This window comes from Ciconia boyciana, chromosome 4 (assembly GCF_034638445.1).
Source record: "Ciconia boyciana chromosome 4, ASM3463844v1, whole genome shotgun sequence".
Taxonomy (NCBI): Eukaryota; Metazoa; Chordata; class Aves; order Ciconiiformes; family Ciconiidae; genus Ciconia; species Ciconia boyciana.
The window spans coordinates 45,560,080-45,578,894 of NC_132937.1; the positions used below are offsets into that span (position 1 = coordinate 45,560,080).

The following is an 18,815-nucleotide window of genomic DNA, read 5'->3' on the forward strand; positions in this document are numbered from 1 at the left end:
TATTTAAGTATATAGTAAGGTTTCTTTCTCTTAGCTGTAGGAGGCAAAGTAGCTGGTGTCTGCTGCAGGATTTTGGTTGAACTTGTTTCTGTAACATATAATTCAGGCTGCCCCAAGACAGAGATAAAACCAAAATGATACATAGCTTTTGAACCTGTTCCTCATTAATAGATCAGAACTGAAACTTTTGAAAATACCTGACAAAAGTAGCAGAGATAATTTAAAAATGAAGTTATGGCTGAAAAAAGCCACATCCATGGATGAGAATGATATAAGACTGTGAGAAAAGAGATGCAGCCCCTGAAATGCTAGCATTTACTTTAATTCAGTTATGTGCTCATCCTTCTCAACTAGAAGAGATCAGTAAAAACAAAGAAAGAAACAGATGTGAGACTCCTATCTCCACTTACTGCATGTTTGAGAAAGTGGTCCTAGCCCCTGCAAACCTTGGGAGGAAAGTCATAGAATGAGAGACTCCACGGTGCCTGTTCCTCTAACAATGGCTCAGCTGTGACAGACAGGGCCTTTGTGGGAGGCCTGGTGGTGTAGGCATGTGGTAAACATCTCTCTCTCTCTTCTTTTTCAAAAATGTTCAGAGACGATATCATCTCCTGCTCTGACAATAAGGAAGAAGTACACCACAGCAAATGAGAAGGAGGGTACACCTCATCATGGCGTAGTGCCAAATTTGGGGAAGTTCTTGGCCCTGAAAAGAGTGCACTGCTTCTTTAAAATTAAGTTATTGACAATTATTAAAAAAAACTTAAAAACAGATCGCCCCTTACTTAGATTAAGCTAACTTTGAAAAATCTGCACCATGATGAACCAAAATATATCATCAGTTCTCTAACTGTAGTCAATACATACTTTAATAAACCAACCAATTTTAATGCAAAATATGTATAAATCACTAATATATCCCCCATAAAGCAGTTTACCAGTTTAAATGCTTTTTTGTATGACACCATCTTAACAATCACAAATAATAATTATGCAGTAGAAACATCTTTGGTATATTTTGCATTAAAATGTAAAAATCGGGAATCTCCTTAAAGAAGAAACAGAACATGTAAAGGTACTGAGGCCCTTTTGCTAGTAGAAAGAAGTAAAAAATACAAGACAAATGGTATATTTATTTGCAAGTTATGTTTTGATGCATAAATGAGATGAGAATGATCTATTGAGAAAAAGAAAAGCTACAATTGTAAAGCAAAATTAAAACCAAATACACAAAATTAAACTTTTTGGCCTTCGGATTTAAATTATTAAAATTTGTTATTTTACACTGTTTAAATCGGACCAGTGTCTTTTCACAGTATGCACCAGCACCAACTGTAAAGGAATGAGTACAAAGTATGTCTCAAAAAACTGAGGAGTCTCCTCCAGTCAAAACTGATCAGGCATTATTAGGAATTCAGTGTAGGGGTCAAGGCAAAAATTATATTGGGAGCACTAAGAACTGATTAGTCAGGATTAGTTTTATTTTTACTTCTTGACAAAATACCTTGCATCCAGGACACACAGAATTCAGAGTCACACACTCACCCACTTTCCTCCCCATTTTTTTCTGAATACTCAATGTGTATTAAAACATTCACACACGGAACATGCATTAAGACATGCAACTGTCAGTGACACTACCACCATCAGATCTGTCATTGGTGGCAACACTGGTGCTTTGGTGATACTTGCAATACTAACAGCAATACTGTAGGCTAAAACATCATCACTAGTCTTTGTAACAGAAGGCTAGTGTATTGTTCCCTGGATGGCTGATGAATTTCCTTACTGCACTAAGTGGCTTATCTAAGGTCCTTAAGATGCTGTTGCCTCAAGGAAGTGACAGTGTTTGGGTTTATATTAGTCCCTGTGTGACTCCAGCAAGCCGGTATCTGTCCTGCATAGGGACTAATGGGAGTCATATATAAATGGTAGGGACACAAAAGCTTCAGACAGAAACTGGAATTCAATCTTTTATCCAGTGAGCCTGAGCAGCTGTTTGGCCTTCTCCAATCTCTAATATCAGATAAATATTCTGAAATTACATCCTCCTGGAAAAGAGTGAGCAAATAATTACTGATCTGGAATGTAGCTCCCTCCGAAAGAGACAAAGCTGTGCATGTGATCATCAGTGAGCGGAATTAACTGCTCCAATCATGCACATAAACAAAAGGAACGATGCCCTAACCACCTTAAAGAAAGAAGCAAAACTCTTAAGGTAAATAAGCAAACAGGACTTATTTGATCTTACTGAGACCATTAAGGAATGACTGTAGACATTCCTTGTCTTTCAAGCTTCAGATGAAGAAGAGGGTAAAAAAGAATGAAGGGTCAAGGCAGAAGTACAGACACACCTCTGCCACCCCTAAATTGTTCCTACATATACATACACAGTGGAATTTGCACACACATTAAAAACAATGTTTTTGCCTCCTCTGAATATCACTATTTTTAGATGACAAATAATAATGAGTTGAATTTTTTATTGTTTAACATAAAAACCAGTATGATCCAAGTGCTTCAACATTAACTCAGCAATAATTATGTGAGACAAATATAAAAGAATAGAGAAATATCTTCAGAAATCAAAACAGTATTATAAACTCCTTTAGAAAATTTCCAGTTTTCATCTGACCAGAACAATAAAACTCACTGGATAATCTGGTAAGGAAACCAGCATAATCTTAGCAGTGAAGACTATTTCAATTAATAGATGCACACTGAATATCTAATACAAATGGACATTTCAATGGAAGAATGCTTTAGCTTTTTCAGTTTAAGCATATTCAGTCATATTCTAAATGCTCTTGGATATGACATCTGAAGATGAGATTTAAGAGAAGTCTTGGACTTTCAATTAAACAAGATATTCAAGTTGCTACCGCTTGAAGCCTACAGACATCACAGAAGAGAGCCTATATAGTTCTTCTACACAGATCTTCATGGCCCTTTCCAGCAATAGGTGTTAAGAGATCACTGATTAATTCCAGGTAGACAGGTGGACTTACACTGGCTGGTTAAAAAAAGGCACAAATACAGGAAGTAAGTAAAAAAGTAATGTATAATGGTATAATTCTTACTGTATTCTCTCATTTCTACCCTTGTTTTTTGAAGAAGCATTCTCACAACTCTATCTGTAATACCAGCTTTGATGCAATATTGAACCAGTGTAAAGGTGTAGCTAATTAAACATAGTCAATTAAAATTCAGTATTATACAGCTGTGTGGGATGATTCAGATGTGAGAAGTACACTAGAGCTGGTAGAAGGCCGAGGCACACAAAGCTGATAAGGGGGATTCATACTGGAATGCAGAACATCTAATCAAGAATTACTGTCCTTGGGAGTGAAACACATCCCAAAGAAGTATGTGAGCTGAGTGAAACATTGTGACAACAATCCGACTTCATTAGTAGAAGTGTGGTAAGAAGCACCTTTACACAAACTATCCTCATTATAATACTAGAAATCACACCCCTTGAGCCAGAGCCCCTGGCCCAAGCAGAGACCCCCTCACCTCTGAGCACGTGTAGAACATTAAAGTAGTACTGTCGCTTTAAGAGTAAGGCATGGAAATGTAGACCAATAAGAAACTGTTTTATGTAATCACTTATGCATATGTATAACTAAACTGTATAAAATTGTACCTGTTTGAACGATTGGTGTGCTAGCTTTGTGGAGTTACCACCTAGCACCTGGTCTTGCGCAAGACTTGGAATAAACTGATACCTCGGCTCTGTGTGTGATACTGGATGCTGCACACTGGGTAATGAACTCCGTCTGTGAGACAACGTTTTGGCGACCCAGGTGGGACTGCGGTAAGGCCTTGCCCAGATCGTCTTGCTGTTCTGACAGGAAGTGGCAGTCCAAACGGATTCCAGCACACACTGACCTGTTGTTCGGGGATTCCCTTTGGCCTCCCTTCTGCAGTCGGGCGGTAAGCAACATAACAATGCAACGCGAATTTAATGAGGTATCTTCAGGGGATTGCAGAGAAGGAAATTTCAATGAGTGGGAAATCCAATTTGGTTTTTGTTCTGGGCTCTGCATAAGATGCATCAGGAAAAGATACGCAGCAGTAGCATCTGGTTTATGTTTTTGGTACTGATCTGTTTTAGCGAAGGGAGACGTCCCTCATTCTGGTTTCTGTATCAGTCTGTTTTAAAATCGCTCTGCGTAAGACACCCATGAAGGACTGCACCAGGAGCTTGTTTAGACTTCTGTACGTAGATGCTTTGATTGCTGAGTACATGAAGCCCTGGTTAACAAAGTTTTTCCTAGGAAATGATATGAGTTTAAATCCTTCTACCGAGATACCTTCCTGCACTCCTTTAGGATGCATCCTGAAAAACTGGCAAAAATTTGGAGGGGATCCCCTAACTAAAGAAAAACTCCAAAAATATTGTAATCAGTGGTGGCCAATGTACAAATTAGGTGATGACGAAAAATGGCCTGAAACTGGAACTTTAAATTATAACACTGTACTACAACTGATGCTTTTCTGTAGGAGGATGGATAAATGGGATGAAGTACTGTATGTTGATTTGTTCTTTGCATTACAGAATAATCATGAAATCAGAAAGAAATGTAAACTGTTAAATAATGATCCTGATGGTATACATGTTTTGGCAGAAAACAGGTTGGAGAAGAAGCAGGGATGTTGTTCTGCATGTGATATTGGGAAAGGATGTATCCGGGGTAATGAGGAGCCAGAGTTCAATTATTAGTGCCAAGAACTAAGCAGGAAAAGTTGAATAATGAAACAGAGTTTGATGGAATAGGGGAACAGTCCACTCAGAGGGACTCTTCACCAATCTCCGCAAGGACTCGGGCTTGTGCACCTGTAATACAAGCACCACTCCGACAAGCAATTGGAGTGGAAGGCTTACCAGTGTTTGTGCATGCACCATTTGCTACTTCAGACCTTTTAAATTGGAAACAATAAGTTGGATCATATCGGGAAAACCCAGATAAAATGTATCAATTAGGGGATGCAATTATAAACAATCATAACGCTAGGTGGGGAAACATGCAGACACTGTTAAGCACCCTCTTTACTCCAGAAGAAAGCCAATTAGTAATGGAAAAAGCTGAGCAAGAAAATCAGAGGCAGAATGCCAATGATGATCCTGCTAGGTTCATACCTAAAAGTGATCCTGAATGGGATCCAATACCAGTGTAGGAAGGGCTATGATTAAACAATATCAACAAATGATCTTATATGGGATACAACACGGGGTTCCGAGACCTAAAATCTAGCAAAATTGTATTATATTAAACAAGAAAATAATGACAGCCCCTCAGCATTCTATGAGAGATTGTGTGAAACAGCTAGAAAGAGGACTGACTTGAATCCAGAGGAAGAGACTAATCAGAGAATGTTCAATATGCTGTTTATTGGACAATCTGCCCCAGACATAAGGAAGAAGCTACAAGTGGATGGGGCAGGAGGAATGTCTATATCCCAACTAGCAGAAATAGCTTATAAGGTGTATAATAATCGAGATGAAGCAGAGAAAAGGGAGAGACAAAAGGAAAAATTAAAGGACAGGAAGCTGCAGGCTACATTACTAGCTGCAGCAATTGCAGGGAATTCAACAAAAGGCGGAGGAAGGGGTCAAGGATAAGAATGACTGCCCGAATAGAAAACCGATTATCCAAAAGGGGGGGATCCACAGGGGAGGCAGATCTAATTATGTTGGGAACTTCAGACTCGGATTGATGGAGACCAGGGGAGAACACTGAAGTTTCCCCAGCCAATCCCCTGGTTCCAGTTCAGCTAGGGAATGAAATTACAGATTTTCTGATAGACACGGGGGCCACTCATTCTGTAGTGACTAGTTGTAAGGGACCATTAAGTAATGTATATATGCCTATTGTTGGGGTCACGGGAAAGCAAACTTTGAAACCATTTCTGAAACTGATGGAATGTAAGATTGGAAGTTAAGTGGTATCTCATGAGTTTCTCTATATGCCAGAGTGGCCTATTCTTTTAGGGTGAGATTTACTTTGTAAATTAAGAGCACAAATAACCTTTTCTGGTAGGTCAATACAGTTACATCTACCAAAAGAAACCGCCTGGAAAGCGCAGTTTTGACATCCCAGAGGAAATCCTAGATGCCGTGCTACCTACAGTATGGGCAACCAAGAAACCGGGAAGGGCGAAAAATGCTGTACTGGTAAAAATTGAATTGAAACACAGAGTGCCACCGGTAAGGAAAAGACAATATCCTATTAAGTTAGAAGCCAGAACAGGTTTGGAACCATTGATAAATTACTTTACTCAGTATGGATTATTAAGAGAATGTCAGTCTGAATATAATACTCCAATTTTGCCAGTCAGGAAGCCCCAAACACAGGAGTATCAGTTGGTACAGGATTTGAGAGAAATTAACTGGATTACAGCGGATGTGCATCCGGTAGTTCTGAATCCATATACTCTGTTATAAAATAATGTTTATTTTACAGTACTGGATCTGAAGGATGCTTTCTTTCATATACCTCTGGAAAAGGAAAGCCAGAAATTGTTCACATTTGAATGGGAAAGTCCAACGACTGGAAGGAAAACCCAGCTCTGCTGGACCGTGCTGCCCCAAGGATTTAAGAACAGCTCTACCCTGTTCAGTAATGTACTAGCCAAAGAACTGGAAGAATGGCAAGGAGAGCATCCTTCTGTTACCTTACTACAGTATGTAGATGATATACTAATAGGGACCACCTCAGAACAAGACTGCAGAGGAGCCTCTATTGATCTGTTAAGTTTCCTGGGACTGGCTGGGTACAGGCTATCATGAAAGAAAGCCCAAATTGTACAAACAACTGTGAAATACCTGGGTTTTGAAGTTTCACAGGGTGAAAGAAAACTGGGACTAGAGCGGAAGGAAGCTATATGCCAAATAGCTCGTCCATGATCTAAGAAGAATTTTACTGGATCCTCCAATATATTCGGAAAAAGACAATCAATTAGCAAAACTTTTAAACTGTACCAAAGCCCAGGATGGATGGTGGACAACTGATGATGGGCAAATAATAGTCACTGCCCCACTAATGAGGGAATTAATAAAAAGGACTCATCAAACCCATATGGGAGCAGATGCAGTAATAGCAGACATCAGACAATATGCCATAGGACCAAGAATGCAAAAACTGGCTAATGCTATTGTAAAGTAGTGCTCGATATGTTCCAAGAACAATCCAAAGATACAGAAAAGACCTCCTCTGGGGCAGGTTAGAAGGGGAAAAACTCCAGAGGAGTACTGGCAAATAGATTTCTCTGAATTATCTAGGTGTAATCACTTTAAATACTTACTGGTATTGGTAGATACTTTTTCTGGATGGCCAGAAGGTTTCCCATGCTGAACCAACAAAGCTAGAGAGGCAGTCAGAGTACCATTGAAAGAAATAATCCCTACATTCAGTATTCCTGAAGGAACGGCCTCCGATAATGGGCCCCATTTTACTGATAAAATTGTACAAGAGGTTGCCAAGTTTTTACAATTTGGTTGGAATTTACATACCCTTTGGAGACCGCAATCCAGCAGCAAAGTAGAAAGAATGAATCAAACCCTAAAAAGACATATTTCTAAAGTCTGTCAGGAAACTCAAATGAAATGGGTAGATATCCTAATCATAGCATTAATGAGAATACAAATTACACCCAGAGTTAGGCAAGCTATTAGTCCTTTTGAAATTCTGTATGGTAAACCATATCTTGTAAATAAGTTAACAGGAAGGAGTGATCAAATGCATGTCAGTGGAGACCAAACACTGATTGAATATCTGCTGTCGTTGGGGTGTACTTTGTCTTCCCTTCTCAGGTACCTGAATGAGAGAACACCTGTTCCACTAGACACTCCAGTACATTCCTTTCAACCAGGAGACCAAGTCTACATTCGAACCTGTAAAGACAAACCTTTGAAGGAATGCTGGAAGGGACCATATTTGGTGTTACTAATCACCCCCACAGCTATTAAAATAAAAGGAATAAATTATTGGATTCACTACACGTGAGTGAAAACCTCTCCACTGGAAGACTGGACATCAAGAGAAATCCATAACCCATACAGATTGTGTCCAAAGGGAATTACTTCTGTATTTTCCTGTATTATTGGGAACAATAATATTGTTAACATATCTCTGTAAATACACTGAATTCTTTCTGGTGAGAAGTGAAGGAAATAGAGAGAATGATACCCCTCTTATGCTTAACGATACTTCTACATGTCATCAGGGGGGAACCAGGAGAGTCATCCGAATCTATGAAGTTCTAACGTCCACCCGGGGTTAACAGAAAAGAACTATGAGGATTGCAAACAACTAGCAGATATCACCACGCAAAATAGAATGGCCTTAGACATGCTCCTGACTTCACGAGGAGGAATCTGTACCATGTTAAACACTAGTTGTTGTATTTACATTGACCAGAGTGGACAAATCTCAGCTGATCTAAATGAAATTTGTCAACAAACTAAAATTTTACATGAAATTCAAAAGGATGATACTTCCTTAGGACTTGAAGAGACCTGGAGATGGCTGACCTCTTGGTTCCCTGATTTAAGACTGTGGGTAAAGAAGTTGCTGGGCATAATACCGATTGCACTGAGCATCTTTGTATGTCTATGTGTGCACCTGCAGATGTTGCTTAGCATTCGCTGAGGAGAAAGTGAGACTTAGCTAAAAAATTATATTCTTAGATAGTCTCAAAGGGGGGAATTGTAGCCAATTAAACATAGCCAATTAAAATTCAGTATTATACAGCTATGTATTCAGTATTATACAGCTATGTGGGAAGATTCAGATGTGAGAAGTACACTAGAGCTGGTAGAAGGCCAAGGCACACATAAAGCTGATAAGGGGGATTCATACTGGAATGCGGAACATCTAATCAAGAATTACTGTCCTTGGGAGTGAAACACATCCCAAAGAAGTATGTGAGCTGAGTGAAACATTGTGACAACAATCCGACTTCATTAGTAGAAGTGTGGTAAGAAGCACCTTTACACAAACTATCCTCATTATAATACTAGAAATCACACCCCTTGAGCCGGAGACCCCGGCCCAAGCAAACACCCCTCACCTCTGAGCATGTGTAGAACATTAAAGTAGTACTGTCACTTCAAGAGTAAGGCATGGAAATGTAGACCAATAAGAAACTGTTTTATGTAATCGCTTATGCATATGTATAACTAAACTGTATAAAATTGTACCTGTTTGAACGATTGGTGTGCTAGCTTTGTGGAGTTACCACCTAGCACCTGGTCTTGCGCAAGACTTGGAATAAACTGATACCTCGGCTCTGTGTGTGATATTGGATGCTGCACACCGGGTAACAAACTCCATCTGTGAGACAATAAAGGAAATTGCAAGCAAGTCTGAATGCAAGCAATGCACCTAAGCTAAAGCTTGTGCGCTGAAGTGGCTACGCTACTGTTTCTACACAGATAGAGACTGTTGTTGTGTATGAACGATCAGGTAACGATCGTTACCTGTATGAACGATCAGGTGAAATTCCTTGGGGACTTAATGCAGCCTTAGCCAAAAGTTATAGACATTAAAAGTGCTACCAGTCCCCTTAGCAATTATTTTACCTCTTTCTAGTTCAAATGCAGCATTTCATGCCAAAAGAAGAAACATTACAAATGAAAAATTAAATTAAAAGTACATTATACATTCAGATTTTAAAAGCTAGATAGACTTAAGGAATCTGAACATGTAAAAATGTAATTTGATGAGGAATTTAATTGTAATTCTTACTTGAGCTGTAAGTTTTCAATATTTTAGGCATTTAAATACTTTAATGTTGGTTTGCGAAGGATATTAGAATGGTATTTGAATCAGAGATCAGCTGCTGTGATTAGTTGTTAGACTAAACAGCTACATATATAAAGTAATTCCCTTAAAATGCTACAATTAACACAACCAATACAAAACAAATATTTCAAGGTTTTTAAAGTTTTGTTTTTCTTTTTCCCTTGTTCAAAGGTAAAGGAAATTTATTTAGTGAAGAAATTGTAATTTAAAATAATTCAATTTACCATAAATGCTCAGGTCACTTAATAACTTTGAGGCCATTTTAATACACTTTTAATAAAAACCTGTTGCAAATAGCTTCACCAACTCCACTAACTAAATTTGCTGGCATTCTATACATCATCTTTGTCTTAAAAGAATAATGTAACCACTACATGAAACATAAAGCTATGAAGAGTTGAAACCACAGTCACAGGTTAAACTGTCTATAGACAAGAGAATAAATCAATGTCTCGGTCCTATATATCAGTTCTTATGTATCATCATGGTGAAGAATCTAGGCTTTTTTTCCTGCTGGTGATTTTTATAGTCTTCACCTTGAGGGTCAATTTACTGACCTGCAGCATGCTTGCTCATATGCTACCCTTAAAAAAAAAAATGCAAAAGGCATTACAAGATACTTTCTGCCCTTTCTCACGTTTTATGTGGAAATTCTCCTTTGGTGCAGTGTTCACAGATGTCTTAAGTCTCTCTCATAGTTCTCATTCTCCCTGTATCTGCCTACTGTAGAACATTTATCTTTTGTTTTGTAATTCAGTTGTGAGCCATATGCAGAAAAGACCATTGTTTTGTCACACTTGCCTAACATGCTAGAGCCTTAATTCATATGTGGAGCTCCTTGGCACTACTGTAACTCAAATATTAACTAAAAAATATTATATTCAATTGCAAAAAGAGTTGAGCTATCTTCTGCATGACATGGCAGCCAATTTTTTGTTTTAGTTTTGTTTTGTTTTTAGGCTTCTTTCAAATTATCTTCAATAACAAAACTGAGTATTTGACAATGTACTAGCTTTAAAATCTCACATACAATCAAAAAATACATTTGTAAAACTTGGTCCTACCATCACAGCATACCAATACCAATAGCGTTAAAGTTGCTCAGCATGGATAAGACCAACACTGAATTTAAATATTTTTTCAGGATTTAAAAACTGAACTATAAAGTCTAACTGAAGAAAGCAGTCCCAAACACACTTATGACTAAATTAGCATAATCTTAAAGGACATCTGTATAATAAACAGTTTTCTCTAATATACACTTACCGAAAGCATAGAGAGGGACAGCTAAACTTCACTCAAGTAAAAAGATACATTTACTTGCTTTAATTCAGGTCTTCCTAGATGCAAGGCTGAAGTAATTCATCTATACAATGCTGTCACAACAGTGTCATGAATTTTATTATCCTAAATTGACTTCATCTTCTGGAGGACTCAAGGATTAAATTGCAATGAAAACAGTACACTACACCTGACCACTTTGTTGAATTTCCTCTGAACTTGAGGTATCTCTTGTAAGCTCCACAGAAGATGCTATAAGGGATCTTGCAGAGCTCAAAAGCACCTTTTCTAGAATTCATTCTGACAGATGTAATGTTTTATCACAGATATCAAATTCTCCTATACTGGGTAACTTTTGAAATTAATACCTCACCTCCTTATTTATCACTTTATCACCAGATCTCTCAATTCTAACACTTCCTTATGATTTCTGCTATTACCCCTGATAAAACAAGACCATCAAGAAAACTGGATGAAAAATATGTTATTTTCTATTATTGTTCTCCCTACCTGTAGAATTTTACATTAGAACCAAATATTTCTAAGTATCATGTTTTATTTGTGAAAACAGCAACTTAGATTACCAATAACTCACAGACCAACTTTTAAAATGTCTATCATAGTATAAGCCCAACTTGTATGACCTCAGATAATTGAGGATAGTTATTTGTTTTCAACAGCATACTCTTTCTCCAAAGCTTCAAGAAATAAGTTTGGTAAAGAATTTTTAAATCACCCTTATGTCCAATTAAATCTGCATTACTTCTGAATTTAGAAACATCCTGAAATACATTTATCCAAAGCAAGACATACAAGGAGATCCTCAAAAGGCAGCCTTCACTATCTTATTTTGTTTACTTATTTATTTCTTTTAAAAAAGGGAGAGTCTCACCCCAGTGGAGCTGAGTTTATCGAAGCCTGACTATAACCCATTAGCCCTGTTACCTAGCATAAAAGAAACAAAGCAAGGGCAGTAATCTCAATGTCTGCTGATTCTCAATCTCATGCGCTGATACAAAAATCCATATTCTAAAAAAAGGAAAATACTAAAGCATGCAGCTTCACATATTCTATTCAATTTTTTTATCTAAAAGAAACCTATCTCATCTTTCAAACACACTGCACAATTAAAAAAGAGAAGACTGAACTCTGTGGTGGTTACGTGCAAGATTAACCTTTCTCATACAATTCCCTTATCAGTATCATTTTTTCTAACCCACAGTTTAAAGGACTGCAAATGGAAGTAGCAAACAAAACAAAGCATACCTTGAAATGCACACTGCAAATGAGGGAAACTATGAATACTGCCAACTGTGCTTTATTTATTTCTTTTTTCCTATTTTGATTCTGTGCAATCACTGAGAAATGAAAAGAATCACTAGAATGGACAGTGCCTAATCTAAAATATGCTTCCTTGCCAAACTGAAATGCATACTATCATCATAAATTCTAAAATCTATTACAAGTACTCATTGGCTCAGAGAACCAACAGGGTTCTCTTCTGGCAGAATAGGGTATTCTCCAGAAGCAAAAAATTGTGTGAAATTACAGTGTATTACCCAGTTTTCAGTGGAGAAACAGAGGAAGACTATAGAAAGTCTTGTACAGAGAGGATGAGGATTTTGGAAGGGAAGGTGTCTGAAGTAATTTGGTAATGTGATCAATGACCAACTGGATTTTTACATATGAAAGGCTAAAACATTTTAAGATAAGCAGATATCTGAAGATGTGATACACAAACACACATATACTTGCACTAGTGTATACACTTCTGTGTCAGAGAGAATCATGAAACTACCATACATTTTAAAGTTTTTTTAAACCAACTGCTTCCTCTCATCAGTTGGCCTACTTTAATTCCTTTTCTGAGGGGCTCCAAAAGCATCTCTCCTTCAGACTCCAGTGTTTTCAACCTAGTGTGTGAGAAACCAGTCAGCACAAGCAAAGAATGTAATTACATGACTCTTGTGTTCTTGTTAATGCAATTGGTTCCCATTTGTTCAAAAGCGCCATTCAAACATCTTGTTTGTTTTTAACTACTTCTTATGGACCAGATTCAACAACTGAAGCTTTCACCTCTTACACCAACTCCACTTACTTACATTACACCTAATGGAGTGCAGTGAAGTCACTCCTGATTTCCAGCTATGTACCTCAGGGGTTGCCTGCACAAGAAAGTTAGACCAATTTAGCTTAAACTTGCCTATACATTAATTTGGAAAATCCCAGGCAAAACAATTTATTTTAATTTAAGGTTGTCTTATGCTCCCCCCCGAGCAATTGACTCAAGCTCAACTGATGTAAAACAGACTGAAATACAGGTATCTATTTGGACTTTTGCATTGATTTAGCTTATTTGGTATAAAAAGCAGACCTGTGCTTTTTTAGTCTCTGATGAGAATTAGACTCTTGCCTGCTACTGACTTTCCTTCCTTCTCTATAAAAGAGGTGGCCAAACTGTAGTGCACATGCCACTCATGCCTGCTTCCATCATATATTCGATACTGAACTGAGCCACAGCTCCCGGGTCTCACTGCTGTTATACAGGCAGCACAGTAACTGCCTCCTAGGTCCTGTAAAACCTGTGTAAACACAGTTAGGAACTACTGCAGCCACCACCTGCATTCAACAATAATGAATAGCTCTGCTGCCCCCAGGCAGACCTGCACTTCTGGTTCAGGATACAGGAAAAAGACCAAGACATGGTGAAGTAGGAAGAACAGGATTAGGGAGATAGCATGCACAGAGGGGAAGCCAAGGTTCCGCTTTGTCTTTGCTGGAAGTGAAGGCTCATGATTTGGGTGTCTGCAAAAGAAAGGATGTGGCTGAAGTCTGAAATTAGAGTAAACTTCTGTGGGTGCATAAATGGATAGTTTGCATAGCGGGTGCATAAATGCATAAGTGCATAGGGAAGGTTAAGTGTGAGCACTGGACTGCAATCCTAGCTTGGAAGACAGGAACATGCACTAGGAAAGCTGGGAGAAGAGCCATAGATGAGGCTCTGGTTTTGCATGGTTAGAAAAGCATGTGACCCTGAATGCCAGAAGTTACTGACGATGATCATATACCTGCTAACTAGGCTGGGAAACTCCTGGTCTCTGCTACCTCACCATCATTTCTGCAAGTGTGTCCTTTTTGGGTTCTAATATAGTAACAGTTTTCTTGCATCTTTGTACCTACTTACCTACTATTTTCTGTTCTCTGCCCAAAACATTTTGTCTTGCCTTTCCCTCTGCTTTTTTATTCAGCATTTATCTATTATTTAAATTAATGCACTTAATGGGAGACTCATCATAAACAGCACATTTTGAATGTTTAAGGGTATCTCACAATGGCTTGTAGAAAATGCTCTATGAAATTAACCTATTTAATAGGAGAATAATTTAAGTGTAACTTTCTATTCTACACTCAAGGTTTAAAAACCCAAAGTTTTCTTTAAACATGAATTTGATTTTATGCCCTAGTTCAGATTTGACTCAAACACACACACATATATACACAAACTCAAAATTTCAAAGGCATTCAGTACACAGGAAGTTAACAGGATTTTTTAAAAATTGTTTAAATCTCACTCTGGAGTCTGGTTTGGAAAGGAAAACCTTCTAGAGGCTAAAGTGACATTCGGAAGTTTATTTCATAACATATCATTAAAAGATGCCATATTCCATGACATCCATGTGTACATGCATAAACAGATTATGTACACTGTTGTATCATGTATATGATAGATGAGATACATAAACCCAACACCACTGGGTCTACACAACTATATATCTATCAAGGAGAGATTAAAAAAAATAAAATTTCAGTATGAATTGCATACTATACCTATATGAATATATTTATATATATAATGTATATTAATATATAATAATATATTAATATATGTATAACATAATAAATTATATATGAAATCTATCAATCTGTGTAGAAAACCTACCCAAACTATCCAAATCAATACTATAAAACAGTGGAAAGAAGTGGAATTGGTCATCAAAACATACAACTGTTACATGTATTTAAATGTTCATAGAATCTGAAACAGAATTAACTGGTAAAATTAATTTCTGTGGTCAAAACTAATAAAAGTTGCAACATAATTAAGACATGAAAATAATGGAAAACCAGTCCTACCTTTTCAAAAATAAAGCAAAGAAAAAACTAGCACAACTTCATTGACAATAATGCATTAATCAGTGCATACCAATTTCACAAATCTGTGGTACCAATATTTTTATGACAGTGACAACAACACCAGGTCTACAAAAGGAGATCTCTACCAATGAGACATTTCAAAGATAAAATCTGAGTCTTGATTTCAGCCCCGATCTTCAAACTGTACAGATTCTGAATATCAGCTTCAATGGAGGAGGACTATACTTGGCCTTCTGCCACCCTCCTTTGTAGCCATAGCATCTTGGTGTGCCTGAAGCAGGAACAGGAAGGAAACTTCATTGAATTATACTCTACTCCATCTCTGTCAGTCTACTGGACAGCTCTGTGAATACCTATCACCTGATTATAAGGTAGCTCCATCCCTGGGGTTGCCACCATGAACCTAAAATTTAGCACACGTCTGTGTTCTCTTGAATATCCACATACAAGGACTCCTAAACTGGATTCTAAATAAATATAATAGAAAAGTATCTCAGATAATCCAATAAAAGCCTACATTCATAAACCCATGATTAATGTTGTTTTCACCTTCCTGTCACAAGGCATGCTTAGCTCAATTTAGCAGCTCTGCTTACATCTGCATCAATTTCTGAAGTCACTGAAATGTGTGTCACTGCCTGTATCCAACGGCAAACACGGTCCTTAGTCAATATTAATTCTAACCAGAGCTTTCCTCCTTTAAGACAGACAATAAACTCCTTTTTTAACCCTGTTTTTGCAGGATCATAATTATCCTTTTGTATTAGACTGCTTTGAGTATAAGCTAGCTAGATTTTGAAGAAATGCATTCTAAAGTAATTCTGATCATACAGAAACTATTCTTCCCAGTTGTAGGCACCTTTCCTCCATCCTCCCACATACTACTCAAAAATAACTACAGTTCACACAGCAGATGCAGAATGAGGACTTTTAGAAACAGACCATGTACTGTCATTTTTAAACATAGCTGAGACTCTGGATTGGTAATATGGGCTCAGCTTCCAATTCTACCAAAGGCTCCTTATATGATCTTGGGCATGTGATTATTTTTTTTCTTCAATTACTCACATATAGAAGGGACATAAGTCAACTTTTTGTTCAGTGAGTGTTGTAAGGATTGAACAATATTTGTGAAGTATTCAAATACCACATTAAGGGCTACTTAAACATGCAAGAAGGAAAGCAAACAAGTTATGAAGCTGTGGTGGCCAGAATACATGGCAGAACAATCCTCACAGTAGGAGGATCTCTCAGGTCCTGAGTAGAAATTCAAGCGAGAGGAATTATTACCTTCAAAGCAAGGAGATAAATAACTCGCAGACTAATCAAGCCATTTATACCAACCCAAAAAGCGTTCCTGCCCTTTGCACAATCACTCCACAAAAGCTTTACAAGTTCCACTGGGTATTTCCACTAAGCACCTAAATTAACAACCTCCCTAAGCAAAAAACCCCCAAAGTACAGATAGACACCAGATTTCTCTCCTCCCTAATATTTCGTAGGGGGGGAAAAAAAATTAAGTCCCACAGCAGGGATTTTAAATTTGTAAATTTAAAATCTGTACAGCAAGGACCCCACGCACTCCAGAAAACACGGCAGGATATACGGCCACGTTCCTATATCCCGAGGCGACTTTCACTCTCCGGCTTGCTGCAATGCCAGAGTTTGCGGCCCGGCTGCGGGGACGGCACCAGCCGTAGCACCGGGAGGAGCCTAGGGGGATGGAAGGGGGGTGTGTGCCCGGCCCTCACGCCGCGGGCCCTCAGGCCCCGGCCGCCCCTCAGGCCGCCACCCGTCCCGCCCACCATCCATCCATCCATCAGCACAAAGCAGCAGAGCCGACGGCGGGAGGGGAAGGGGCAGCCCACGGCCGGGCCCCCACAGCTGCCCTCCCAGCAGCGGCGCGGGGGCCCCTGACACCGGCCGGGCCCGCGGCGGCGAGGCGCCCCGGCGGCGGCTGCCGCCCCAGCCCGGCCCCCCGCCCGCGGGCAGGCCGCGGCTGCCGGGGATGGGACGTCCCAGCCCGCCCCTCGCAGCCCGGACACCTACCCACACCATCCCAGAGCCCGGCGGCAGGGGAGTGGCGAGGGAGCGGCCCGTCCTCTCCCTCCACAGCTCCGCGCCCGAGCCCGCTCCGGCCCCTGAAATGGCTGAACAAAGGGAACCTCGCTCGCTGCCACCGCCCCTCCGATTGGCCGGGGAGCGGGCGGGGGGCGGGGCTCGGTGCGCGGGGGAGGGCGGGGGCGCCACTGGCCGGTCACCCTGGTAACGGCGGCCTCGTCTGGGGCCCGTGGCCGCGGGTGTGATGGAGGCGGCAGTGAAATGGCCGCCCGGCCCCACCCAGCCTCTCGGCTCCGGCCCCGGCCCCGGCCCCCGCCCGCGGCCTGTCCCGGGCTTGCACGCAGAGGGACGCTTCTGCCTGCCGGCTCTCTGCTCCCGCGCAGTTCCCCGCTGCAGACGTAGGCACGCAGGCTTCGTGCCCAGGCACTGCCTGCCGCAGTGATCCCCCAGGGGACCCGCACATTTGCCCTCCCCAGATGCACCCTTTCTCCCGACCCGCCACCACCTCCCTCAAAGAGGCACAAGTATGAAGGACCACCAGCCCCTCGGGCAGCACCCACCCCGCCATAGGGAGCTCTCTTCCCTCCTCAGCAGTGTTTGTCCCTCTGACCCACTGGTACAAACGGGCTCCTCACAGGCACCCTTCCCTCTGGGCCCACCAGACTCCTCAGGGTGGGCTCCTCTCCCCACACCCCCCAATGCCCCCCATGCCAGCAGCAGCAGAGAGCTTCAGGAGCTCCACAGGAGGTGGCTGACACACATGTCAAAAATCATAACGATGAAAAATGGGGCTAAGGGCTAGGCAGCAAAGGTACAGCATCCTGGATTTCATCTTGAGTAGGCAACACAAGTGCATAGCCAAGGTCTTCCCGGACTTATCTGGGAGTGAATGGATTGAGAGCAGCCCTGTGGAGAAGGACGTGGGGATACTAGTGGATGAAAAGCTGGACATGAGCTGGCAATGTGCACCTGAATCCCAGAAAGCCAACTGCATCATGGGCTGCATCAAAAGCTGTGTGGTCAGCAGGTCGAGGGAGGTGATTCTGCCCCTCTACTCCACTCTGGTGAGATCCCACCTGGAGTCCTGCGTCCAGCTCTGGAAAGACATGGAGCTGTTGGAGCGGGTCCAGAGGAGGACCACAAAAATGATCAGAGGGATGGAGCACCTCTCCTATGAGGAAAGGCTGAGAGAGTTGGGGTTGTTCAGCCTGGAGAAGAGAAGGCTGCAGGGAGACCTTATAGCAGCCTTTCAGTACTTAAAGGGGGCTTATAAGAAAGATGGGGACAGACTTTTTACCAGGATCTGTAATGACAGAACAAGGGGCAATGGTTTTGAACTGAAAGAAGGTAGGTTTAGATTGGATCTAAGGAACAAATTTTTTACAGGGAGTGTGGAACAGGTTTCCCAGAGAAGTTGTGGGTGCCCCATTACTGCAAGTGTTTAAGGTCAGGTTGGACAGAGCTTTGAGCAACCAAATCTACTGGAAGATATCCCTGCGCATGGCACAG

At 40.5% G+C, this 18,815-nt stretch overlaps 1 protein-coding gene across 2 annotated transcripts in view; it reads right to left on the reverse strand.

The window, feature by feature from the left end:
- Positions 1-17,437, reverse strand: part of TNPO1 (transportin 1) — an 82,538-nt gene extending 65,101 nt beyond the window's left edge. The window contains exon 1 of one of the 2 annotated variants that reach the window (XM_072858743.1): positions 17,295-17,437. Coding sequence is in view for 1 of the 2 variants with exons in the window: in XM_072858742.1 (XP_072714843.1) it covers positions 17,295-17,303 (9 nt within the window). In the remaining variant the exon portion in view is untranslated. The remainder of the gene's footprint in view (positions 1-17,294) is intronic. The other variant, XM_072858742.1, reaches the window with a different exon arrangement.
- Between the last annotated feature and the right edge of the window lie 1,378 nt (positions 17,438-18,815).